At 42.0% G+C, this 27,883-nt stretch overlaps 2 protein-coding genes across 2 annotated transcripts in view; both read right to left on the bottom strand.

Moving 5' to 3' along the window:
* Window positions 1-27,883, bottom strand: part of rabgap1 (RAB GTPase activating protein 1) — a 72,787-nt gene that overhangs the window by 31,241 nt on the left and 13,663 nt on the right. Inside the window, 16 exon segments of the mRNA XM_079656707.1 lie at window positions 11,305-11,455; window positions 12,873-12,966; window positions 14,407-14,569; window positions 14,793-14,962; window positions 16,685-16,787; window positions 16,874-16,940; window positions 17,799-17,909; window positions 19,721-19,881; window positions 23,134-23,239; window positions 23,241-23,301; window positions 23,304-23,305; window positions 23,661-23,713; window positions 23,719-23,873; window positions 24,336-24,490; window positions 24,492-24,598; window positions 25,833-25,862. Of these exon segments, the coding sequence (XP_079512833.1) occupies window positions 11,305-11,455; window positions 12,873-12,966; window positions 14,407-14,569; window positions 14,793-14,962; window positions 16,685-16,787; window positions 16,874-16,940; window positions 17,799-17,909; window positions 19,721-19,881; window positions 23,134-23,239; window positions 23,241-23,301; window positions 23,304-23,305; window positions 23,661-23,713; window positions 23,719-23,873; window positions 24,336-24,490; window positions 24,492-24,598; window positions 25,833-25,862 (1,689 nt within the window).
* Window positions 122-4,470, bottom strand: LOC307023431 (putative G-protein coupled receptor 21). The gene has a single exon (XM_079656706.1). It carries the CDS (start codon window positions 3,514-3,516, stop codon window positions 2,290-2,292), a length of 1,227 nt encoding a protein of 408 aa, XP_079512832.1. The 5' UTR covers window positions 3,517-4,470; the 3' UTR covers window positions 122-2,289.

The raw sequence follows: 27,883 nt of genomic DNA, 5'->3' as shown, positions 1-27,883 counted from the left end.
GAAAGTGAGGGAAGCTTTTGAAGCAGGGGAACTCTGTTAGCACCCTTGCTTAAACACCGTTAACAGTCCACTTCAGCCATTGGTCGCATTTAGCATACATGCACACGCAGTCAGACTGTACAGAAAAAGGCACACACAAACAAATAAATTAAAATGCACACAAAATTAAAAGTGGGTTTGTTTTTTAAGTTTACAGAAGAAACAATGATAGTAAAGATTTTTTTTAAAAGGGCAGCTGGTGTTACAGTGAATATTTTAAAATGACTTTAATTTTACACAACCAATGGTGGTCATGCTATTTTTTACTCAGCGTGGAAACGAGGCTGGCTAATGTATATTTTCATTTAGTTTCCAAGGACATTTCTAAGAACAGTCGCACGTTTACATATTAAGCCCTCCGAAGAAATAAGGAAAAAACGTTCCCTGGTCATTTCGTTTGTGTATCAAGGCAACAATATATCAATTTATACTGAGAAAGTGCACGCAAGGCGTCACTGAGCCAACACAGTGCAGTGGACCTAATTTGTGTACAAAGAAAAACGTTTATTCTACTAAATTCAGATATCATCCTAGAGTATCTGTCAAAATGTCTTTGGTAGATTACATAACATGGATTAAAGTGGATTATCTGCACCTAAATAAACTGTGACATGAGTCTCCATGGTTCAAAGTAGAGATCATTTTTCACAATTGTATAACACAGTATGTACAGATAAGAATGAGAACCACGCACAACATTTCACATGGGGACAAGGGATAAACACACATGGACACACATAGACACTTGTGTACACACACACAAACACACACACACACACACACACACACACACACACACACACACACACACACACACTACTGAACACCAGGGAGATGAGGGTCGGTTCATCTTCATGGTGCTGTACAGAGGTCAGAGTTTAACCACTGCTTGGCCCTCTGGCAGAGTGAATGGAGCGTTTGTCTGTTCTGTTTACATTTGAATCGCCTGTGTTCGTGTGCGGGAAAATTATTCACCCAGACACAATGCAGCACAACACATCTGGAGCACTGCCAGCCATTTGGTTAGATGCAACTTCCAATAGAACAAAACTGAGCAGCCAGATTAGTTCTTCATGGTGCTTTCAGCGCTAAGGTTTGATAGATGCAGAAAGTATTATAATGGCTAACTGGGGATGCTAAGTTAGATCTAGTTGTATTTATGCAAAACCTTTGGGGGATTACAACGAGTAGATTTTCTTTTAAAAAGCCACTAAAACAGAATGTAATGAATCTCACATGGATTACATTTTGGTTATTGTTGTTGTGGAAACTTTTCTGATTAAATTAATGAGGAAAGACAAATTAAAACTGACAACGACTTGACGTATTAATTAAAGGATGAATTCACTGGAAATATACGTTTTTGACAACTGAACAGCAGTATAAACTGGGTAGCAGGGTAAAGACAGACTATCAGAACACTCTGAAATATTATCGTATTCAAGTTGAAGGATAGATGTCATGAAGTTGCCATAATCAGTTTAGAAAATGACACATGCAGCACAAGGTCTAGACCTCCGTACTTTCTATTCATTTTTTTTCGACTGACTAGGCTCAGCCCTTCAGTCAACAAGACACAAAACAAAAACACGTTACACAGACACACTGTTGGACTACTTTTTGTGTATAGATACTGAGGGTTAGAGAGCATGTACAAAAATATTTTAGGGGCTTGCTATTGGCAGTTGACCTCAGGACATCACTTAAAAAAACACAGCAGTCAACCGTTTTTATGTTTGCATTCATCTTTTTTTTGCATTTAACATACTGTGCTACTTATTGGGTTTCACATAGAGCTTTTCAGCAAACCTTTCTTGGAAAGTTTTTGGCAAAATAAGTTAAGGATTCACTTCCAGTAAAAGAAAATGTTCAACCTCAAAATAGTTTTTTCTCCATTGGTTTTAGACAGATGTGTCTCTTCCTTTCCAACCCCTTCCTTCCATAACCTCTGTCCATACACAGTACAGCATACTGGGTTTTCTTGGCCATTATAAAAACACCTTGCAAGGCTATTAAGGCCTTTTTCTACTTCAGTGCTCTGCTCTCGACTCCCTTTCTTTGTGTTTGCCAGCTGTGGCGTGCACAGAAAGGATGCCTGCGTAACCTCCAAATGCCACAGAAACATCAGCGGCAGATCAACGCCTCCTTTCATCGTTTCACTCCACTTTAAGCTTAAAGAAGAGACATTTTACAGCAATCACATCGTTCAAAAGTTCAAATGCCAACACTCAGGCTTCCTCTCGGTGTGCCCTACACATGACATGTTGTGCCGATACTTATTTCCCCATGACCGTATCCATACCCGGGAACTCCACATCCCTTTTCTACAGAACCCACAAAAGCTTTTTTGGTGTTCCCAGTCCCAAAGCCACGACCACTGCCGTGTAAACAGAAGGAGCAGAGGCGTTTGAGGCCCTTCCGGAAAGCAGAGTTGGAGAGGCTGTAGATGAGACAGTTACAGAAGCTGTTGCTGATGGCAAGCCATGTGGTTAGAAATGAGGCTGCAGGGTGGTGGTAGATCCCAGCACTCTCCAACAGAAAGTAGAGGATGTAGGGCAACCAGAGGATGTAAAACACGCTGGTAATGCGGAACAGTACCATAGCGTATCGCTTGTCCGGGTATGTTGATGTGGGCTGCTGATACTGGGGCTGGGATTTGTGTGGTTCAGACAATTGTGGCAAGTGCCCTACTTCGCTGTTGTCTTTGACCGCAGATCCAACAGTCAGTCCTGGACCCTGCAGCTGTTGGGGTCGGTAACGTGCGTGGCGCTCGCTGATCTCCCGGGTGTGCTGTCGGCAGATCTTGAAGATGTTGGCGTAGGTGAAGCAAACGGTGAGGGCAGCCGGGGCGTAGAGCAGTGCAACGATAAAGGTGGTGAAAGCCGGGCTAGTCTTCCACTCAACTGCGCACCACTCCACCACGTCACCATGGTATCCGGGCTTCCCCCACCCGAGAAAAGACGGGAGAAACACCAGAGCAGAGTACAACCATATCAGCACGATGCAGCATCGCACTCGACACGGTGTCACGAGAGACGCGTAAGTCAGAGGTCGTGTGATGGCGACGTAGCGGTCTACACTCACACACGCTAACGACACCATTGAAACCGATTTCAAAACAGACACCATGTAGCCGAACACCTGGCAGGTGAGTTCGGGGTCGAGGCCCTGGAGGTGATGGAGCAGGGACAGGGAGGGGTACAGGCAGCTGACCCCCACCAGCAGGTCAGCGTATGCCATGGTCTGGATGAAAGCACTCGTGGTGTGCTGGCTAAGCAAAGGTGCACAGTGAAACACAAAGATCACCACAAGGTTACCACATATAATAAGAACAGTGAGCAAACATATGATAGAGACTTCAAGGAGGCAGACGGTGAAAATGTGGGAATAGCCTATCTCCAGCAGGCAGAAGGGAGCAGATAAGTTTGACGGGTCAGTAGAGCTTTGGTTCAGTGGATCATGGGAGTAATTCATCATCTTGGGCAGGAATACGTTGCTGAGGGGCCCTTTAAGGGTGCGATGAACCAAAGAACCCTCTATAACTAAGGTAGCCAGCTGATGCTGAGGGCAGCAGAGTGATTTCAGTCCATACAAAAAGCTCCATGCTGCGGTTCCATAAAGACACTGATGCCATCTGCCATTTTTCTAATGCAGGAGGGAAAAGGTGAAGCAGCCCCTGGGCTTGTCCTTGGTGGTTTTATACAAAGATACAGAAATCACCAGCGATAAACAGATGAACGCACAAAAACAAACATGTGTATTCCTTCTTTTCTTGGTCGAGCAAACTTCCCAGCTGAAGGCATAAAAAGGAAAATGTCTAGGACGAAATGTGACTTTGTTTAAAGGAATTCCAGTCTGCGCTCAAAATGCCTCCGCTCCCTATAAAGTCAAGGATGTCCTCAACATCTGCTGCAGCTGCAGAAGCACAGATTGAAGCTCTCTCTTATCTGTCTTTAGTCCACAGAATCACAGCTGCCAGTGAGAAGACATTGTTGCGTAATGTGCAGCGTAAAGGAATTGAGGATAAAAGATATTTAGCATGATATGTCCTTTTTATGCTGTCCTCCTGCTCCTTCTTCCTGTTTCCTCTTGCCTCTCCTTAACCTTCTTTTCAGCACTCTTCCATGTCCGCTTGGTCTTGTCTCAGTTTCTGTCTGGTCCTCTTGCAGTAAGATCACAGCAGAATGCCGTGAGCTGAGAGGATGAAGGCTGTGTGCGGGGTGACTGATGTTTAAAATACGCACACACACACATACAAACACACCTCAGCTGTTTTTTCTATCCGGAGGACCAGGAACTATGTCTGGACTGGAAATGAGGAAGGCAGGCATACCGATGCTTGAAACCCCCCCGTGTTCATCTATCCTCCTTTGCTGCCTCTCTCACTCTTTCTCATTCCCTCTGCCTCTCTCTACAGAAACAGTGGCACTGAGGCCCCTCCCCTTCCCTGTGGCTCTAACCAATGATCAACTGCAAGGGCACGAGGCTTGCCTCCTTCCCCCACCCTCTCACCCATCCCTGTTTTTCTTTTTAATGCCAGTGTCTCTCATAATCAGGATTCAAACATGCGGTGTCACACTGTTCAAATAAGCAACATTCAGTGTAAACCTAGCTGTCCACAGGCTCATTCCCAGAGGACAGGACATTTTGAGCTGTAAGAATGGACATTGTCTTTCTATAGTGCAAAAAAGGCATTGTATTTGTTTTCCAGGGAAACAATAACTACATGTCTGGGTTCAGCTTACAGGAAATATTTCGATTATTAATCTAATTGTAAACCAAGGATATACAGTACAGGACAGTGTGTCCCACTGCCGCTTTGCATCTAGGCAGCAGCATGTTGACCATGACACACACAGTAGGTGCTTAATGTTGCGCAAAGGTTAAATAAACGTCATATTTAACAGATAATCTTTCAACTTCTTGTGAGAGAATCCATCAAGGTGTTTGCTCTGGTTTTCGAATTAATCCATTCTTATTTTTGCAATCTACTGATAATAACAATACATAATAAAGAGACTTGAGAGACAGATGAAAAAATGTGAAAGCACAGAGCAAATAATTCAATTTGCGCCCACAGACCGTGTTTAATTAGCAGATGATTCAATAACGCAGCAAGTAATCATTCAATTAGTAACTGGGTCTGCCTTCTAGGTGCAAACTGCAAACCAAGGAGCAGTTTAAAGGAGCAGTTTAAAGGAGCAGTTTAAAGGAGCAGTTTAAAGGAGCAGTTTAAAGGAGCGGTTTAAAGGAGCGGTTTAAAGGAGCAGTTTAAAGGAGCAGTTTAAAGGAGCAGTTTAAAGGAGCGGTTTAAAGGAGCAGTTTAAAGGAGCAGTTTAAAGGAGCAGTTTAAAGGAGCAGTTTAAACGAGCAGTTTAAAGGAGCGGTTTAAAGGAGCAGTTTAAAGGAGCAGTTTAAAGGAGCAGTTTAAAGGAGCAGTTTAAAGGAGCAGTTTGATGGAGAAAGTTTAGCAACCTTTAGATAAGTCACACAAATATAGTGATGTTAATATTAACACTTTCTTAGGCCACTTTAAGTATAACTTCCGGAATGCATTGCTTTAAATATGAACATATTTTTAAAACTAGAGAAGAAAAACTAAGATCGAATACAAAGATAAGATAAAATAAAAAATAAACCATACAAGATTGCTCGGGTAAAAAACGCCACTGCGTAATAAATATGATATTGCCAAGGTGCACTCGTCTAGTTCCAGTTAAGCGTAAACATTATTACTCTAAAATTGTACATATTGCTTTCCCTGCATTACGTAAATATGATTAAGCATATTCTTACAAACGTGTCTACTTGTATTACTTATATAATGTATAACTGTACGCATGCTCTAGTTTCCTCTAGGGCTTTTTCAGATGTGTTTTTCTGTTTAACTTTGCAACTCCATGTTAATACAACTGCACGCAAACTTAAAATATACAAATCAAACTGACAACTACTTGATTTCTCACAAACGTATTCTTATGGTTGGACCAGAGCCAATGTGCTATCAGTAATAAAAGAACAGGCAAGATCCAAATATTCTTAGATTGCATTTATACAAGAATGTTTGCAAGAGTGTGTGCGCGTGTGTGTGCATGCGTGTGCGTGTGTGTGTGTGTGTGTGTGTGTGTGTGTGTGTGTGTGTGTGTGTGTGTCCTTCTGTCTATTTGGCCTGAGAGCCTTTAACAGATATGCACCTGCTCCTGATTTTGCACGCATCAGCAGATGCTGTGCCTCCACTTATCGAGAGAGTTGTTTCCACTAAGCCAGTCATACCACCGTAGCATGACCTCATCAGACATCTTTTAATCTCTCTTCCAGAAACATCAACAACTAGCTTTTCATTGCAGGTCTGTAAAGGGCTCTGTTGAACAATTCTTATTCAATTCCCTTAAAAAGGTTACACTAGGAAGTTGCCCTCAGCCCTTATGTAAAGAGCTTACTGAATATGTGCTGGAATAAGCACCAACTGGGTTATTTTTAGATCATATGATGTGCTGATTAAATAGAATTACTCAGAATCCTGTGTTAAAATAAGAAACTTAAGTGTATGGTAATCTCTTCCACATTTAGTGCTGCTACATCCTCATCCTAATGGCTTCCTGAAGACAGCAGTGTGTCTCGAGCAGGGCAATTTGGTGCAGCGTGACACACACACACACACACACACACACACACACACACACACACACACACACACACACACACACACACACACACACACACACACACACACACACACACACACACACACACACACACACACACACACACACACACACACACACACACACACACACACACACACACACACACACACACACACACACACACACACACACACACACACACACACACACACACACACCAGCCTGCACCTTCCTCCCTGCATCCAAACACAATCCCATGCTTTCACGCACCTCCCCAGCCCATCACACGTGGAGTTAAAAATAGATGACAGTACCACGGAAAGCTTGGAGGAAGAGGAGGATAGGAGAAAGGGACGAGGAAGGGCCTGAAAGCTAACATAAAGCCAATCAAAGGTGAAAAGAGGAAAAGGAGGAGAGAAAGAAATACAAGAATAAATCAGCGTAAATAAAAGGAAGCTGTGAGAAGGAGGAGGAATGGAGATGCTCTGTCACCTGCATGCCAGGCTGAGCACATCTGAGCCCTGTTTACAGTAGCTGACACAGACTTGGCAACAACAGAAATGAAAAACATTTGCTGTTCTGTAAACAAAGGTAAACACCATTAAAAGAATAACTGCCTGACTGCTACCTGATTAACTTAGCATCCAACATCACGTTCCTTATAACCCTGATTTTGTTGTTTATATCAATATAATAAAAGGAAGTCAGTGTGATATAACATAAACAAATATGGAATGAAGTTGGTGACGTATCTTATCTGAGAATTGCCTGATAGGAATAGAAATGTAAAGAATGTCAAAGAAATGGAGAGCTAATGAACTATCATTGATATCTGAGGATTAGTGTTTATCTCTGTGGTCTGTACTGTGAGCCTGGGGCTAGGAAATGAATGCCAACATCATGTAAGGGTGGGGATGACAGTTGTTGCATAATCGCAGACGAAAAACATTCCTCTAATAAGATGCCAGCATGTTGACATTCAAAATGATTCTTCCTTCTGGCATTCACTGTAATTTCTAATTTGGGAAACCGGCTTCAACCTAGGATACAAAATCAACTAAAAGAATTTCCATTTTAGCCGAAAACCAATGCACACATAAACCTATGGGACAGAGAGACAGACAGGCACACAAAGAACAAGCTGACACTTCAAAATAAAAAAGACAAGACAGGAGAGGGGCTAGAAAGAGGCAAGCAGACAAAACACAACATGAACAAGCAGATGATACACACAAGTGGACAGGAGCACAAACAGGTCTAGGTAGAAGTCAGAGTGAGGAGCACACAAATACTAACGGTAATAAAGACAGACAGATAGACAGGGGGGCAGGCATACAGGTCATGTTGTGGGTCAGACAGAGACAGGCAGATAGATAGATAGATATGAGCATTTGTTTTGCTCTCTACATGACGCTGGCGAAGCAGTTCAGGGGCTCAGGCCTGTGTTTATCTCATCACGTTTGTGTCTACACTTATTTGTATGTGTGTATGCTCTAATACGCACATTTTTAGAGACACTACAGTCTGCCCAGCTGCAGGTAAGATACCTTTGAATGTGATGCAGTAAGTAACCTTATAACACAACACCATCATCAAGCATATAGCAGCTCTTCTCTTTTTCAATCAAGATATCTATTAATAAAATAAAGTGCACAACTCTTAAATAAATCTATGGTTGATAATCGATTACAATTTAAAGTAATTATAAATGCAAAAATAACAGGAAATAGAGAATTCCTGATTGTATCTGTTTTATATCATTTGACACTGTATTATTAGACTAAGAAGAAACAGTGATGGACATTTTTCCCTTTTTTTGTAAATTCTATGGATCAAAAGGTTGTTGTGCAGGATTACATATTTAAGAACAATGGTTACCAACAAAAAAAAAGTTGGTAACCATCTCAACATACACAGAAATATACATTACAAACCCACATTTCTTCAGCCCCTTACACCGTCCTACTATTGCCCCTTAACTACAAGTTAGTCACATACTGTAACACTCACACAGTGTCTATTCCTCTGAGCATTATTCAACACTTTACTGGTAAATAAGATTATGCTGATATAAAAAATCTGGACTGGTACTTCCCGTATGCACCAGCAGGGACCCTCATACCAAATAATTAGGGGTCCACCGGGAAAGGATCGGTTAAATGTCCATCAATGCCCTGCATTCAGATGTGTGGGTGAACACCATGTCCAGACAGGGATAGGGCACAAAAGAGGGCTAGGACATGATGTGCATGCAGTGCAATACCACACACACACACACACACACACACACACACACACACACACACACACACACACACACACACACACACACACACACACACACACACACACACACACACACACACACACACACACACACACACACACACACACACACACACACACACACACACACACACACACACACACACACACACACACACACACACACACACACACACACACACACACACACACACACACACACACACACACAGTGGAGGCTGAATACAGAAAGCACGCAAAACTAATTAGGAGCTGGCACATGAGTATGGTATGTGTGCACATCTTTAAAGCAGCGCTGAGAAGAGGACATGAGAAGATAAGCCTTCCTACCAGGAACAATACCGACGTTAATGAATTTAATTATTTCCTAATTAACACTCATAATGTTGAGAGTACAATTATGCAATGTGTTTCAATACTCTATTCAACATGTTTAATGGTTTGTATAAAGTCTTTTTGTGTCTTAGTTCTATTTGATCAAAACACATTTCACGCTGTGCATTCCTCATTGTGCTGAATTAGATGAATCCTCTTGCTGTCCTTTAACTGTTCTTGGCTACCTTTGCCACTGTCTTGCTCAGCGGAGACTAAATAAACACGCAAATCTGTCTGTCAGAGGCAGATAAAGCTCTACGGGTTACACTTTTCTCTGTGTGTTGGTTGGCTGAAACCTGGAGTGCTTTACTGCTCCTGCAATACATTCCTATCCAACTTTCTGTCCAATGGTTGTTATCAATACAGTGGCATTGTGATCCATTGTTATTGTTTCCATGAATTGTTGAGTGAAAGTTGAGATTCCCTACATACTCTCCATGTTCATAACGTGGCTCCTACGCTATTTTGATTTCAACTTCAATTTGAGTTGATTTTATTGTCTTTTTTTAAACTTTTGATATCAAAATGTTTCCAAGATCACATGCCAGAGAGATGTAAAGCAACAAAAAAAAAAGAGGGGGCAAAAGCAGAGAAAGGAAAAGAGCAAGAGAGTAAAGGAAATGGGAGGGGAAAATGGTCACAGAGGGTGAAGAAAAAGAGTGGGGGAGAAGAGCAGAGGGGAGGAGAAGGGAGGAAAGGGCAAGACCAACATCTTGTCACCACCTGGGACCCAGCTAGCTGCCCGGGGATGTTGCCTTTACATAACAACAGTGGACAAAGCTGCAGCGAGAGAAAAAAATGACATAGACCAACACACTGTTCCCAGCACGCAGGGCGGGGGGGAAACCATCAAAACACATGGCCGCACAGAGAGACCTACACAGGCACTCAGTAATGAAACTGAAACAGCAACAAACTGAAACACTAGTTGTTATTTCTGACCAAACACACAGACACAGGTCTGCAGAAAAGAACAATAGGCAGAGGTTCTCCACTTTAGAATAGAATTCACTGTAGTTTACCATATATTCATTGTCCTAAGTGTTTTAGTTTTTTAGCCTTTAAGGTTCTTTGTATATTTTAAGATTAATTTGGTGTAGATAATTGTCTTTATTGTTCTTTTTTAATGCTAAATATGTTCTTCAATTTTTATTTCTTAGATTGTTTATGTTGGCACAACCAGAGCCCAAAGCAAATTCCTTGTATGTGTAAACGTACCTGGCAATAAACTTGATTCTAAGGTAATAAGAAGGCCAAGCAGCTGCGACAAAGCTGAAAATAACCCCATATGCAGTGAATCATAATAACTAAAACAATTATGATTATGCTCATTTCCGAGCTGACATTGTGTTTAGCAAAAAAAAGCATGTTTTTGAATCCTTTTTAAATCAAACCTCATGAAATATGACTCTAGGTTTCTCTTCGAGTGTGTCTCTTCCACAAAAGTATTGAGTTTTTGTAACAAGTTGAGGATTACGAGTTTTAAAAGTACCATTTATACACAAGAAATGTGTCCTTGCATAAACCTTTGACTTGCATAACGCCCAAGGTCATCAGCTGGCATGACCTGACAGTGGCTAGCATCACAAGTGTATAGCACATGAGAGATAAACTCATGAAACCGGGCCATCAGGGGGCCCTGAGGTGCACTTTTAAAAAAGCACAGAGGACAACAACAGAAACACATGTGCTCCTCCCAGCACAAAACAACACAAACAAGAAATGAAGACAAGTCCAACCTATAAAAGCTTTACAAATCTATCTCAGTGATGGCTTCTGCGTTGACCAATTTGAAATGATCAAAAAGTGCGCACCTCGCTCTGATGCATCCTTAAATGATGGGAGCTGGTGTATGAGTCATCATCTCGAAGGACAGTTTACACCAACATTAAGGGATCACGGGACTTTAGTATGTCGCGGCCATCTTAACAAAGACAATACTTTTGCGTGGTCTTACCTTTGTGATGAGAGTGCGGTACTCTTCAACCTGGTGGTCATTATTATGGCAGCCTGCCAGGAGCTGCCACACCTCCCCACGGAGCGCCTCAGGGATGCCGCTCCGCACCAAAGCTGGCAGCTGCCTGGGACGCACTGATAAGTTCAAATGCCTAAAAGAGAAAAGAGGAGAGGAGAGAGGAACCATTGTTTTTCAAATGATACACATTGTATGTCACAGGCTGTAATGTTTGTGGGCACACCTGCCTATCAAATCTACCGAAAACAAAGTTGTCAATGACCCTTCATTTCGACTAAATGGACCATAATCATCTCCAAGGGTGTCCTGCTGGATTGTATCACCTAAAACGACATGTATAAGGATTTACAGGCATAGAAGTCTTTCAAAAGTTCTTCCCTACTTCCCACCAGGGGATGTTATCAATCAAACACTCAAACGGCACTGTTTTAAAATGTGCTATTTTTGACTGAAACAATGTGATGTGTCAAAAATCCTTTCTCAACTTTATTACCCCACATTTTTTCCTCTGACACTTCTACATTAGTTTTGCACTATTTTTAGCAAGAAGGGAAAACAATAGACAGCAGAAGACAATAAGCAATTTGAGAATTACGGCAACAAAACACAGAGGCACAATTTGATGCCTTCCTTCCTCATCTTCACATTGAAATGCCGAAGCTGTTGGCAAAACACTCCATCTCAGAGATTGATTTATACCGTGTGCAAATTCAAATGTACTCAAGTATCTGCCATGAAGAGAAGGCACAGTATCTAACTTACATCTCTCTCCTGACTTGAGTGGACAGAAATCCCCTGAATCCCTGATTATTCTTTCACTTTCCCCGACTTTCTTGTTTTATCTCTCTATTTTCTGAGTTTGCTTGGTTTATTTGTTTCCGAGCGCCAGGTTATGCAATACGTGGCATTTTGTCTTGGGACTAAGAAAGGGAACAAAAGTATACTGTGTACGTGGGTGTGCTTGCATGTGGGTGTGTGAGTGCATGTGACGTAAGTAATGCCAGGCCTGGTCCTTAGGGGCATAAGATTGTAAAGGGCTTTCTGTGATTTGCCTCTCTGTGCTCCCTGAGCGCTGCATCCCACAATGCCACAGCACACACTCTGGCACACACAAACTAAGTCACCAATCACTTGCACAAAGCCTGGTATTATGAAAGGATAGTCTTATGATTCCTATTTTTATGTAATGTAGGTATTATGTTTTGTCAGAGAACTGAGACAAATAGCCCCATTTCAACCTTGGGCTTCATCAAACAACATTGTAAACACCTTTATAATATGTATGAAAAATATGTTATTATTAATAAATATAATTAGATTGAAGATACCATCGTTTCTGGCAGTTTTACTTCAGTTCAACCCAAGTGTTTGACTATAAAAGAAATGCAGAAATGGAAGAGGGTAGTCATCTTAATACGCTGCTAATCAAGGACTCATTCGAGCTGCTCCTTCTATCACATAAGGGAAACCAAGCATACGAAAATAAATGTGTGTCTGTGTGCAATCAATAGAAGAGGAAGAACAACAATTTCGAGTGAACAATGTCTTACCACTTTGTTAACAAGTCCCCCCAGGTCTCCAGTATTTTCTCTGCACACTCCTTGGAGACGTCACCTGAGCCGCTGAGTAACGGCTCATCATTATCTGGAAAACACAGGAAGTACAGACAGGAAGAGACATCCATTATTCTCCTTTTAAATTCTTACATGTTTATATTTGTCCTTTTACTTTTCCAAATGTGATACAATTAACCAGAGTGGATGCATGTGACATTGAATAATTAAGGTAATAAGGACTTCATTCAGAGAGATTTGTTTAATCGGTCACACACAAGATGATTGGTAAATGTACGAAATTCACTTATTTGAAAATGTGTAATTCAATTTGTATATCACAGGCTGGGTTTCTGATTGGAAGTTGTGTAATCATGTATCTTTTGTTTGATCTGAGCTGCAGCTATAATAACATTCATCTTGAAACAGCTCCCTTTATTAACCATGTTTTATCTGCTTAACCACATGCATACCTAAGTGTGGGATTGTATATCCTATGGACATTTTAGGGGCTCTTATTTCAAATGTTCCTAGTCTGCTGAAAAGGGTATTTATTAGGGGACTATTTATACTGTATATACGCTGGTATTCATTTCAATAATAACAACAACAGGCGTGGAGCATTCAATGGACATGCCGTCCACATAGAGAGCTCAAACTGTACCAAGCGGCCAACCGATAAGAACGGATACCAAAAAGACCTCAACTATGTTCTCTGTCTCCCACAATCTCTCTCTCACACACACACACACACACACACACACACACACACACACACACACACACACACACACACACACACACACACACACACACACACACACACACACACACACACACACACACACACACACACACACACACACACACACACACACACACACACACACACACACACACACACACACACACACACACACACACACACACACACACACACACACACACACACACAGCACTTTGTGTGGATACAGCACAAACAGTTCCCTAACAGTTGATCTCCCACAGGATTCTAACTCAAGTCTAAATCTGGTTCAGGCCCATGGGATAGAATTCTTATTTTTCTTATCAGTCATCAGGTCAGGTTATGTATGTTAATGGAAAGCGCAAAATAGAGGAAGCATAATTCAGCTGGGTTGCATGCTCCTACTGTATCATTGTGTTTTGGAGGTGCTTCTTCCTGAGGTCAAAGCTGATGGAGGGCAGCACAATGGCTCATCATTACCGGGTACAAAAGTAAATTGTTTGCATTATCTTGCCAGTTAAGTGTCTGCTTGAGGCTGTTTCTGACATGATCGAGGGTTTTAAATCTTCAAACCATTTTCATATGGTTCTTATAGTCAGACTTCTTCTGTGGTTCCTGTGTTTGCAAAGAATATTTCCATATGGTTTGTAAAAGCAAAGTATACCCGTTGCTATATCTGGAATGCGTTTTTTTAAATAACCTATTTGCTATCCTTGCTTTTCCTGTGTCTTTAATATAAAAAATAATCCCTGAAGAAGTGACTTGAGTAGGATGGTTTCCAATCACCTTCCTCTTCATCATCCTCAGGTGGAGAAGGGACCGTGGTACCTGTGGGCATGATGTCGGGACTCGCCGTGGTCTTCCGTCTCTCCCTTTCTGTCTCGCTCTCCAAACTCACCACCTCATAAAGTGTGTCAGAGGCAGCACTCTTACGCTCCTTACGCTCCATCTGAAAAGAAATGCATTACAGAGACATCAGATAAACTCCAGAAGAAAGTGTCAAGAGATCATCGTTTGATTAATGATAAAATATACACTACTTTTCATTCTTCTTTTCAAATATAACACGATCTCAGCCCACGGTTTGCTTTGAAATACTTTAGGTCAGAGCAGATATTTGGTGTAAGTCACAGAGACGTTGGAATGGAAAATCGTGCCACGACCTGACATACCTGTCGTAGTTTAAGGTAGAAGGTCTCAGTGTAGTTGCGCTTGCTGAAGGGCCAGAACAGCCGGTCATTTGGGGAGCAGACTCTGACCCTCGTCTCCAGCAGGAAGCGCACCGGCTCCTCCACCTCTGTGATCACCAGGTCGACTGCTGTCGTCATGTACATGAATTTGTCTGGTAAAAAAAAACAGTCAAAACTGAAACAAACCCTGCAACTGTGTGATTATTGGGAACACTGGACTCGTTGTGTATGAAGTGGAAATGGTGGTGCATGTTGTATGGCGCGAGGGAAGAGAATGTTACAAAGTACTAAGTCATTTGGTTGTCCTAATTCTTTTTTCAGATATATTTATACGTGACCTGTTCACAGGGCTTGGGAGGGTTACTTTGTAAATGTAATCAGTCACTGATTACTGAATACATGGCTCTGAAAGTAATCCGAATACAGTTACAGTTACTTGTCTTAAAAACGTATTCAGATTACTTTCAGATTACTTTCGGATTACTTTCTTTTTCCATCACAGATGGTATGTTTTGGTGAACAGGAGACACAAAAAGCAAAAGGAAGCTGAACGTGTTTTTACTGTTTTAATGGATTATCAAGAGCACAACTGAAACTTAACATCTGAAACGATGTAACAACATAATAAACTTTTTGGGGATGCAGCTTGGGATGTGAGGAGTGAGGGACACGGCTTAGAACGGGCGTGTCGCCTTCTGTCCTTTCAGTGTTGGCAGGACATGAATTAAAATGTCGAACTCAGACTCTATTTTTCATTTTCGGCCAGGGGTTTAGAGCTATATTTGTTTAAGCACCGGATTGGCAAAACAGGAGAGTGTGTGCACCAGTCTGCCTTGATCTATGAATTCATGTCCGTGACACTCACAGTATCTGCTGCCCACAGCTGTTTTATAGAAGGAAAACCTGCTTCACTTCATGAAATCTCTGCAGCACCAGGAGGCAGCGGGAGGGTTAACTCAGCCTCTGAGAAGAGGAGCGCGCAGTGCCTTTCACGCACCGCCTTTCACGCACCGCCTTCGCTGTGTTTACCTTCAGAATCATAAGGCTAAAGGGCGACCGCAGGTTGATGTGTTTTAACCACACACACACACACACACACACACACACACACACACACACACACACACACACACACACACACACACACACACACACACACACACACACACACACACACACACACACACACACACACACACACACACACACACACACATACACACACACACACACACACACACACACACACACGATTTCAAAGCAGACTTTTGTTCCTCCATGTTTCGTTGTTATTGTTTCACTGAGCGGACGGCGGACGCGCACTTTTTTTTCAAACGCTCCCTTTTTTGGTCCATCTGCGGCGGTAATAGGTTTTGTGCGCTGTGATGATTCGGCTGTACCTTTGGTAATGAATATGAAATGTTGTGAGGAAATCTTTCCACCAATAATTCCAATAAGTATTCCAAAATGTATTCACTTCAGGTTTACGAAAAGTAACTCTAATCAGATTACTTGTTTTTCAAATGTAACGCGAGCTGAATACAGTTACTTGATTTTTGTATTCTGATTACGTAACGCCGTTACATGTATTCCGTTACAACCCAACCCTGCCTTTTCAAATATTGTAGCTTCTATATTTGACTATTAACAGGGAGGGCAATTAGTTCAGTTCACTGTCCATAAATTGCTCTTTAACAGCTTGATTTGAGGATTTGTTTGAATTTTGGAACTTACTGTAAATAAGTCAAATATCTGTGTAAAAACATGTTTAAATAAAAAAACTAATCAGCCAATGAGCCAACAAACCATGAAAATAATAACTTTTTAAAAAAAATCTGTTTTATGTGAATTTTCTACATTTCTTTGGCTGTCACCTTTGGGCGTTTCCTCATTCACAGGCTGGAACTGAGGCGTGTTGGGGTTCCAACTTCCTGTGATGATGTAAGACTTCCCGTCGGAACTCTTTCCCATCGACTCCTGAAGGGGCACCAGTCAGAAGAAGTTAGCAAACACACGCAAACACAAAATGACACACATACACACACATATACACGGTCACCCACCAGATCTAGCAGGTGCATGTCGCTGTTCTTCACATTTTTCCCAGGGCTGAGCAGGAGACCGAAACACCTGGAAGGGGCACAAATGAAAGCACACAACACACACACCACAAAGAGAGAGAAGGAAAAAGTGTTATGAATAGGATTACATAAGAAAAAAAGGGAAAAAAAACAGAGCGAGAGCCAGACACAGAACAATAAATCCCTCTATAGAGTACGACCAGTTGATAAACATCACATGTTACCGCAAATAGCTTCCTGCGCTGGTCCTCTAACAAAGACCAGAACATCGAGAATATTAAACACAGCCCTTCAATCCTCACCTTCTCTGGGCTCATCTAACAATAACAAACCACCGTGAAAATGGAAGTCTGCTAAAAAGGTGATGGAATGTTTACACTTCAACAGATTGATCAAACCATGGAAAATGAGGAGCCTCTGGGACAGACTCAAATCAATCACAGTCTTAAAACTGTGCCGGAACACTTTAAGACCTGACGCAGGCCGACAGACGGATGTAACAAATGTTCACCGGTGTGTGTTTATCAATTAAAGATGACTTATTGCTTTCTTGTGAATGTCTGGCCGTGTTTTTAGCTGACACATCTCAACTAACGCAAATACAGGAATCTCAGTTAGTCTGACAAACGTAAGATGGATTCTTTCCTTAGACATTTATCTTTCAGGGGAATGCCTAAGTGACATGTTTTAAGTCATTTGCTGCATTCCTTGGGGTTAACATTCATCTATATCAAATCTCCTCGGCATGCTTTTGTCGTTAAAACTCGTGCCTGTCGTGCTTGTTGTAACAGGTTTCCTGAAAGCAGTGCTGTCTTTATAACAAATGTTGACTTGGTTAATGAGAACAAAACTTTAAAGCAGTTCCTCTAAGGATGCACCAAAGTGATGTGTTGGTGCTTTATTTTACCTTTCAATGGCCAGTTCTTTATTGCAGGTTTGTTGGACATAAATGACAATTTTTTTGTCCATTCCTGCACGCAGCTTGAAGCTCTGCTTGTCCTTGTCCTTTGCTACAGCACTACATATGTGAAAGAAGAAGAATAAAAGATCATTAATGGAAAGAAGAGAGATACATGTGACATAATTATTCCTAAATGATGCAGCAGACACAGTGAAGGTTTGAAATTACACAGTAAGGAAGATTCATTATCATTTAATAGAGCTAATGAAATGAAAGTCATTTTAGGTCATATTTGATCACAGATGAATAGAAAGGGAAATAATAATCCTGCAGTTTCATGTTTCTCCAGCTGGACAACTTTTACCAATGAAATGTAGCAATTATTATCCAAACAGGTAAAATAACTAAAGACATTGACTCATATTTAGAGTAAACCCATGAACTTCACTAATAGTAAACATGGGAACAAGAGCCATTTCTAAACATACTCTGCTTTAAAGGTGGGGTAGGTGATTTTGGAGAAACCAGCTCGAGTGCGCTGGAATTTGAAAATACACAACCGGAAGAAATCTGCCACTTCCTTACAGAGCCCCTCCTCCAACACACACGAACGCGCACATGACCAATGAGGGCACGAGATAAGTTTGTGCACAGATGGAAGGCTGACAGGCAGGTAGGCCATCCAGTTATTTTAGCCAGGCCGGCTCAGATGATTGGTTGGGCTTTTTACATTACTACGGCTTCCACAGATGAAATAATTTATGTATCATTGTCAAAGCATTTAAGATATTCATTGCTATCGGGATGTTAAGAGCATTCCATGGAATATAACAAAAAGTGTTTCTGAAATAAATGACATACCCCACCTTTAGGAGCAGGATATAAACCAGATTTGAGACAGAAACAGTATTCAACATTCCCCAAACCTTCTTGTGAATACACTTATGAGGAAACACTTGAGTACCTTAAGCATGACGATTTTTCAGTGGAAAAATATCCATAAATCAATTTGAAATATATTGTTAACATTTGGAACCTGGCAGTGTTCCAGGTATTTTTTTTGCTCCTGAAGAATTTTAGGCAGTGCTCAGATCACAGAAAAGTGCCTTTGTGTGAATAGTTAATGTACAGCATGGTCAACTATTCAACTAAGTCATGGTTTTACCCCAGGTTCTCTCACTGCAGATACATTGGATTGGCAACACCCTATTAAACAACATTCTTAAAAAAATGTATTATATTTCTGCTTTTCCAGATATAATACTGCATACAGTTTCTATAGAGAATACTTTTTACGCTTTACTTCTACAGTACAAATACATTCTTCCACAAAAAAGAGTCAATGTGTGCTTGCATGTGAGAGCTGTTTGCTTGGAAGTCAGCACACTAAAAATAATCAACCTACAGCTAATGAGGAGGAAATATGTTCCAGTTAAATTTAACCACAGGCCTAATTTTGTTTGTTTTGTTTCCAACTAAGAGTATCTAAAGCTGTTTGTGAAAAAACAGAAGTGACTCAGAACGGAAAACCAAAAAAGAAAAAGTCAGGGAAGATGGGCTGAATAGAGCAAACACACAAACTGTGTGAGCTCTTATCAAAGTGTGAAAAAGATTGTGATTTTAATCTGTAAGGACAGAATGTCCGTCTACTGTGAGACACAAAGGACTCCCTAGCTTTTATTTTTCTTCTCTGTTCCTCTGTGTTCTGTCCATTATTTAAGAGTTATTAATCTATTTCCTGTTTAATCTTTTCCCTAACATTTACACCTCTAAAAGGTTTGTGACTTCTGTAACTGAAAACAGTTTGATTATGTTTCCACACCTTTGTGCAACTCCATGTGTATTAAGACAATTTACACCACTTCGTAACCATCATAAATGATGATTCCATGCTCAGAACATCCACATCATTGACCGTATTGTCTCACCTGAAAGTACCCTTGCCATCATCCTCTCTGATTTCCTGGCTGACGGTGAAGGTAAACAAGTCGCTGTCAGGCGTGAGCGGCGCCGGCTGCTGAGAGGAAAGAACCGCCTTCTTCGCTGAGCGCCTAAACGCTGTGGCAAAACTGTACAGTATCCTGCTCACCTGCAGGAGGAAGGTGAACACACACAAAAGGTTTAACACAACATTAAGGCAGTATAATGAGGAGAGCTAATAGTACCGTAATTTTCGGACTATAAGGCGCAACTGAATATAAGCCGCAGCAGCTAAATTGAATGATGTGTACTGATATAAGCCACACTGGACTATAAGCCGCAGGTGTTTTAATGTTTAATTACCATATGTAAGGGTTCGTGCACAGAGGGGATTGTCGGGAAAGAGATGGCTGTTTGAGGAAGCTCCCATTTATTAACATTTCAACAAACAAGTTGCATATTTGCATAACGTATTCAAGTGTTAGCATTTAGTGCAATAGTAGCTACAGAACATGTGCTGTGCTGTGTAACCTGTACTGTATCACATAGCGTTTCAGACACACAAACTTTTCAACTTTCAAACTTAAACGGTGCGCTCCCATCGCACGTACCGGCAGTGATCTACAGCAGCGGTTTTCAACCAGTGGTACGGGGACAAACTGTCTCGCTCTCGTAATGTCTGTCTGTCTTGCTCTCGTTCTGTCTCTCGTACCACTCTCGGTTCCACTTTTACTTTTGCGTGCTACCTATCTCACTCTTTTCCGGCCTCCAGCTTTTCCTGCTGGAGCCCGCCGCTTACAGGTGGGGGGCGCGGACCGGCCATAGAGCCCATAGAGTTAAAGGTGGTGGACTGTAACCTGTAAAGTCCATAGATTTAGGAGGTCCCCTAGTGGCCGTTAGCTGTAAAAATCCATAGATTAGCCGCACCGTTATATAAGCCGCAGCGTCGAAAAATGGGAAAAAAGGCGCGGCTTATAGTCAGAAAATTACCGTACATATATTAGCAATAATCAACAAAAGTGTTAGTTTAAATAAGCATCCCTGGCTTTAATCAACTGCAGTCAACAGCAGCAACTCGGTAGCAATTATTTCTTTACTGACATTTTCGGAAACGCTTTTCCACTCACATGATTGTTGACTATTACTTTACAGACATGCGCGTGATTGCAAAAAGATCGTTTCCCAGGATAGGATCCCTGATCATCTCTAATTCTAGTAAATAGCAGAGTTTGGGGGGTTAGTGACGGAGAGATGATGTGGGGAACCTGCTGTTATTAATACATAACAGCTTTTCTTAGATTTTCCCGCGGCCAGAGTATAAAGCAGCTTCTAACATCTCCAACAAAAAAGCCTTTGTTTTTGTTCCCCTTGTAGTAGAAGGATGTTAGGGCATCCCAGGAGGTTTTTTATTGAAAAACAACAAGGGGCTAGATTCAGGAGATGGGGAATAAGTGGAGTTAGAGGGGGTCACCCTCTGTATGAAATTATGTTATTAAAAACATGATAATTGTTGTTTGGTATGGTTCTGATTAATGCTAGTTAAAGTGAACAGTTTCCGCCGTTTCTAAAAAAGTGCCCTTAAACTTGACAAATCTTGTTATATCGGGTGCTTCTTTTCTAACAAAGGGAAAACATTGGTTCCTCTTTGTAAAGTAGACACTTGACATTTGATTTAAATGAGTGAGTGAAATAAATCTATTAGAGCCCTACAGATCAGATATAGATTTCTGCACGCGAGCAGCACATTTATGGGCAAAAAATGGAAGTCAGCGGGGATCTTCATCACCACCACCAGCAGAAAACTGGGAATTCTTAGAAACTAGCTTTGGGGTCTGTCTTGGAGGTCCGGCCCAAAGGAAGCAGAGTAAGAACGAGGAGGTTGTTTGCTTTATGTACGAACAGATCAGCTCCAAAGCCCACAAATCTGCTTAGGAAAGGAAATGTCTGCGTACATGTTAAAAATTCTAAAAATACATGATGAAAGGAGGACGTTATTTTTTCTGAATTTTTTGATTTCTCTTTCCAAAATTGTCATATTTTTTAAATTAGGGGGAAAAAGTAATGAGATGCTCTTTACAATTTCATTAAGTAATGGGGTCAATTGCTTAAAGCACAAAATGAGACAGCTGGGTAAACAAGGCCATAAATAGTTTTAGTCCAGCTGTGATGTTCTGCCAGGAGGTCAGCTCAGTACAGATTGGTGATGAAATTATTGGATAAAAACAGCGCTTTGCAAAGTCTTACAAGTTTTTTAACAATGGCTTTGAAGCTAAATTGAGACAAATGACTAGGGCATCTTTTTTCTGAAGAAGCAGGAAACCAGCTGGTTGGCTAACTGTTTAATAGTTTGAATGAAAGTGCCCCTTCCAAAGAAAACGGTTAAACATTCTGCATTTGGTGTGCGGCTTGGGGTTTGGAAGGAAGAGGAGGGCGTGAGGAAGAGGAAGAGATGGGAGAGGAAGAGGAAGAGATGGGAGAGAGAGACGAAGACAGAGATGCCCGGTTTCCAAGTAAACGAAGTGAATCACTAGGGGATTAGAAGAGTGTGGGTTTGTGTGTGTGTGTACAGTATATGCATTAGTGTTTTAGTGTGAGCATGTGTGTTACGGGTGGGTGTCTGGATGATGTGGGGCTGATAAAGTAGTCTGGGGGCTCTTAGCGAAATTGAAGGAGAGTGCTTCAATGAGTGAGAAATCAGGTCACTGAACACTGAAGCATAACTTTACCCAGTTTCAAGACTCGACTCACTATCCCCTTCCTTTATATCTCTAGTGAGCCTACTGTTTATAAGCAATGGCTCATCTACTCCCATTTAAGTTAGCTGGAGGGATTGTGTGTACTTTGATGTTTGTGTGTGGCGGTACATTGGCATTGCAGCGCAGCGGTGCAGTGCATGACATAATCCCTCAGGGAGCACTGACGAAGCTCCCAGAATGCAGCTGAACCCGGGGAACAGGCTGGAGGGAGATCAACATTTAACCACAAGGTCAGGCAGAATCCTGCTGACAATATGAGTGTTTACTCGTGTAAATGTGCATGTGTGTGGAGACAGAAACTGTGTCAAACAAAAAATGGCATATGAGATGAGGAGCAGTGCATTTATAAGAGGAGCTTGTGCGCCCCCTTTGGTTCAATGTTGGTATAGCAGTAACATTGGTTAATAAATGATGGTTTAGTGATAAGGTTTGTTCAGGTTTTGCTATCTGTTATCGCCCAGATGTTCATAGGTTCCCTTACTTTCACTTGTAATGGAAGTGATGTAGGCCACTGTCGTCATTTTGTGCAAAAATGCATTCCGAAGTTTCGCTTAGTTTTGTTGACTTTGAAATTGTCAACCTATCCATTAAATGTGTCGTCAGTAATCATAGTTAAACTAAAATTACAAATACTGTATCCAATTCATTAATGACCGAATACTCACCGCTTCATGGATTTGGCAGCGGTACACGTGGATCCTGAAGATCTCGGCGTTGAAGTGGCTCTCAGTGAAGGCAAAGCAGTCGCTCTCTGGTGTGCCATCATGGCCGCACACAGAACAGAATCTTGTATATCGGGTAGTTGGCGATCTCTGTACTGGTGTTGGGGTCCGCAACCTGTTCGAAAATCATAACAAATATATCTGTTTGATGCCTTAATAGAATCTGTTGTTTACTTAGGTGTCGTGATTCCTAAAATCCAGGATTCTATTTAAGTTTTGATTTCAAACCCCAGGATTTGTTTCGCATTTCTTCAGATTTGTTTCTCCAGAGACAAAGAGGAAACAACATTTGGAGAATTACCTATACCATTTTATCTTTTTTTTTGTTTAGAATCAATATCATGACACCTCTGATAATGTGCACATGACAACCAATTTAATACACAATAAGATATGCATATTGTATTTACACATGTGTATGTCACAGCCCACTGTAGAACTGAAATCCATAATCTGTACGTTCTCCATACCTGACAGTGCCTTCAGACACGCCTGGCACAGACAGTGTGACGTCCAGGGGGAGTTGCACTGCCCTCTGAGGATACTCATCATACGGAGGGCCTCCAACTCACTGCGGGGGGCGTTGACCGAGGCACAGCCCAGATATGTCAGCTGGCTGAACACAACGCTATCTTCATCTGGGATGGGACTGCTAGGACTGCCCTCTGATGAGGATTCATCTGCTGCAGAGGGCAGGGTGTAGGGAGGGGTGGAAAAAGGTGAAAGGATAGAAAGAAATCGATTACTTATGAATCACTTTATGATTTCATGACAAACATCAATATTCTTTCTGCTGAGAAAGGCATAGTTGCCTTGTGCAAAGTAGAAATCAGGTGAATTAGACAGTGAATGTGTAGAGGGGAGATAGGTGAGATAAATATTCATATTTATCACTGAAATTCAGGCAACAACTGAAAGAAGGAGACAATAAGATGACAGAAATGGCAAAAAAAAACGTGTCTGATACAAATATAAAAAGAGGCAATGATAGAAGTTGACTGACTTCAAGTATTCTGTATGATTTAGAATTTGTGATATCCTCTGAAAGGCTTAGAAACCCATCTATAAAGCTGAAGATAAGAGCCATTGTGTGAGCTCTTTGTCAGTCACAAGTAAGTAGGATAAGAAAGTCCTTCATGCCTCACCTCGGTACGACCTCTCGTTCAACTCGCTCTCCTGTGCCGTCTGAACAGGAAGCACCATCTCCAGCTTGGGTGGCGGAGCGCTCAGAGGGTCGGAGCCCGGCGCTACGGGTGACGCTGTCGTGGCAACAGAGCCGCGGTCGCCCTCTCCTCCGAGGGTCTCCATTTCCTGCTTCTGACCTGAGTCCAGTGTCGGCTACCGAGGGGTCCATGAGGACATCCTCTAATTCTCTCTGGAGCTGCTGCTCACTCCCATTCCCCACAATCTGACACACACACACACACACACACACACACACACACACACACACACACACACACACACACACACACACACACACACACACACACACACACACACACACACACACACACACACACACACACACACACACACACACACACACACACACACACACACACACACGAAAGAAAACAGACACAGATAGAAACAGACATGAACAAAACCTAAAAGGCACAAGGCAAAGGAAGATAGCATAAAAGAAACACAACAACAAAACACCATCACAAATGTAGTTTGAAAACGAAAATCAATGTAATCATCATATCATTTTGAATTAAGATAAGTCTATATCAAATTGTATTTATTATTTTACAGCTTGTATAATTGTGCAGTAGCTATGCTGATTTTTTTATTCATTTCAAGTTATGTGTGTGTTAAAGGGGAAAGATGTCTTGTTTTGTATTGGTGGTATTCTTACATTTAGTCAAATATTAGTGATTAGTAGTGAGTTGTAGTTTGTGAAAAACCTGACACCAGATGAGCCATGCCAACACTTATGTCTGAGCTTATGCCAAAGTTAACAAACAGAAATCAGAGAGCAAGCTAAAGGTGGGACAAACCATGAGGTGCCACAGAAGGAGGCAAGGCCCCATCCCCCTGCCTGATGGTATTGGGTAAGAAATGGAGAGCAGACTGGAGCTGCAGACATTGGTTATGTAATTATCTCATTTACCAGCCTTTGTGTATATGTCATTATTGCACGGTTGAATATTAAGTAAAATGTTCCAACTATGCTTTGTGAAGACAGCCATAAATCTGTGCCTCTGAGGTTTAGGGTTATATATCCAATGCTGTTAGACTCAAGCAATTATCGAGGAATGAGATGAGTACTGCCGTGTCTATATTAATAGTCCTAGCACCATGTAATAAAACAAAAGATTATCATTATCAAAAACTGATAAAGCAGCATCAAATGTAGGTTCACACGTCTAACAAAACCTTGTCATTGCCTTGAGATTCATAGGTTGTGCTTAAAGTTTAGGAAATATCAGATAACACTACAGTCCTATATGTGCTAAAGTCTAAAACTAACACCACCGAGACCTGAAAAAGCTTGCAAGGGCCATCACTCAAAATACACAAGTAATCACAGACAGAATCACATCACAGAAAGAGAGGGAATAAGATAGACACGAGCAAGAGAGAGTCACAGAGAGAGGAGGAGGGAAGGAAAGATAGCGAGAGAAGAGACTGACCTTAAAGCTGACCCCTTCCTCAGAAATCACCTGCATAACAAACAACAAGTTTAGACACACTGACTCCTCTCTGACTGGATGGGAAGACTGGGAGGGAAATGTGCACAAGAGTGTGTTGGCGAGAACCAATACATGATATCTGGATGACCGCGTGTGAGAGGATGGAGTGATTTCACCACTGCATGTTGAGAACAGACGATGCATGGGGGGGGGAAACGCTTTCCAAAAAGTGATACCTCAACGCCATCAGAATACTTGTGATCTGTTAACAGACTATTTTCTATTTGTCTCATCAATATGCAAAATCATCTTGAAGCACAGCAAAAAAAGAGACAGGGAAAATGTGAAAGCTTCCGATCAACAGAATAAGCAACATTTATGCTCCGCAGGCGCCATCGTCTGGTAACTTTAACACATAACCACGACAACTCCCTCCTTAACTACAACCACGCACAGTACAGTGAAGATATCAATCAATAGACAAAGTATGGACACAACAACACAATGCTATAAAAACAAGCGTGGAGAAAAGGAGAGGAGAGGAGAGGAGAGGAGAAGAGAAGAGAGGAGAAGAGAAGAGAGGAGAAGAGAGGAGAGGAGAAGAGAAGAGAAGAGAAGAGAAGAGAGGAGAAGAGAAGAGAGGAGAGGAGAGGAGAAGAGAAGAGAAGAGAGGAGAGGAGAAGATAAGAGAAGAGAAGAGAAGAGAAGAGAAGAGAAGAGAGGAGAAGAGAAGAGAGGAGAGGAGAGGAGAGGAGAGGAGAGGAGAGGAGAGGAGAGGAGAGGAGAAGAGAAGAGAAGAGAAGAGATGAGAAGAGAGGAGAGAAGAGGAGAGGAGAGGAGAGGAGAAGAGAGGAGAAGAGAAGAGAAGAGAAGAGAGGAGATGAGAAGAGAGGAGAAGAGAGGAGAGGAGAGGAGAGGAGAAGAGAGGAGAAGAGAGAAGAGAGGAGAAGAGAGGAGAAGAGAAGAGAAGAGAGGAGAAGAGAAGAGAGGAGAAGAGAGGAGAGGAGAAGATAAGAGAAGAGAGGAGAAGAGAAGAGAGGAGAGGAGAGGAGAGGAGAGGAGAGGAGAGGAGAAGAGAAGAGAAGAGAAGAGAAGAGAAGAGAAGAGAGGAGATGAGAAGAGAGGAGAAGAGAGGAGAGGAGAAGAGAGGAGAGGAGAGGAGAAGAGAAGAGAAGAGAAGAGAGGAGTGGAGAGGAGAAGAGAGGAGAAGAGAAGAGAAGATAAGAGAAGAGAGGAGAGAAGAGGAGAGGAGAAGAGAGGAGAAGAGAAGAGAAGAGAAGAGTGGAGAAGAGAGGAGAGGAGAGGAGAAGAGAAGAGAAGAGAAGAGAAGAGAAGAGAAGAGAGGAGAGGAGAGGAGAGGAGAGGAGAGGAGAAGAGAATAGAAGAGAAGAGAGGAGAAGAGAAGAGAAGATAAGAGAAGAGAAGAGAGGAGAGAAGAGGAGAGGAAAAGAGAGGAGAGGAGAGGAGAAGATAAGAGAAAAGAGGAGAGGAGAGGAGAAGAGAGGAGAAGAGAAGAGAAGAGAGGAGAGGAGAAGAGAAGAGAAGAGAAGAGAAGAGAAGAGAAGAGGAGAGGAGAAGAGAAGAGAAGAGAAGAGAAGAGAAGAGAGAGACGAGAAGAGAAGAGAGGAGAGGAGAGGAGAAGAGAAGAGAGGAGAGAAGAGGAGAGGAGAGGAGAAGAGAGGAGAGGAGAAGAGAGGAGAAGAGAAGAGAAGAGAAGAGAAGAGAAGAGAAGAGAAGAGAAGAGAGGAGAGGAGAGGAGAGGAGAGGAGAGGAGAGGAGAGGAGAAGAGAAGAGAGGAGAGGAGTGGAGAGGAGAGGAGAGGAGAAGAGAGAGAGAAGAGAGGAGAAGAGAAGAGAAGAGAGGAGAGGAGAAGATAAGAGAAGAGAGGAGAGAAGAGGAGAGGAGAAGAGAGGAGAGGAGAGGAGAAGAGAGGAGAAGAGAAGAGAGGAGAGAAGATAAGAGAAGCGAGGAGAAGAGAAGAGAAGAGAGGAGAGGAGAGGAGAGGAGAGAGGAGAAGAGAGGAGAAGAGAGGAGAAGAGAAGAGGAGAGAA

Source organism: Notothenia rossii (assembly GCF_949606895.1).
Source record: "Notothenia rossii genome assembly, chromosome: 11".
Taxonomy (NCBI): Eukaryota; Metazoa; Chordata; class Actinopteri; order Perciformes; family Nototheniidae; genus Notothenia; species Notothenia rossii.
Note: the sequence above shows the minus strand (reverse complement) of the source record. Positions and strands in the feature narration are given on the sequence as shown.

Coding starts and splice junctions, on each gene's coding strand:
- LOC307023431 (XM_079656706.1), bottom strand. CDS start 3,516: ATGATGAATTACTCCCATGATCCACTGAACCAAAGCTCTACTGACCCG.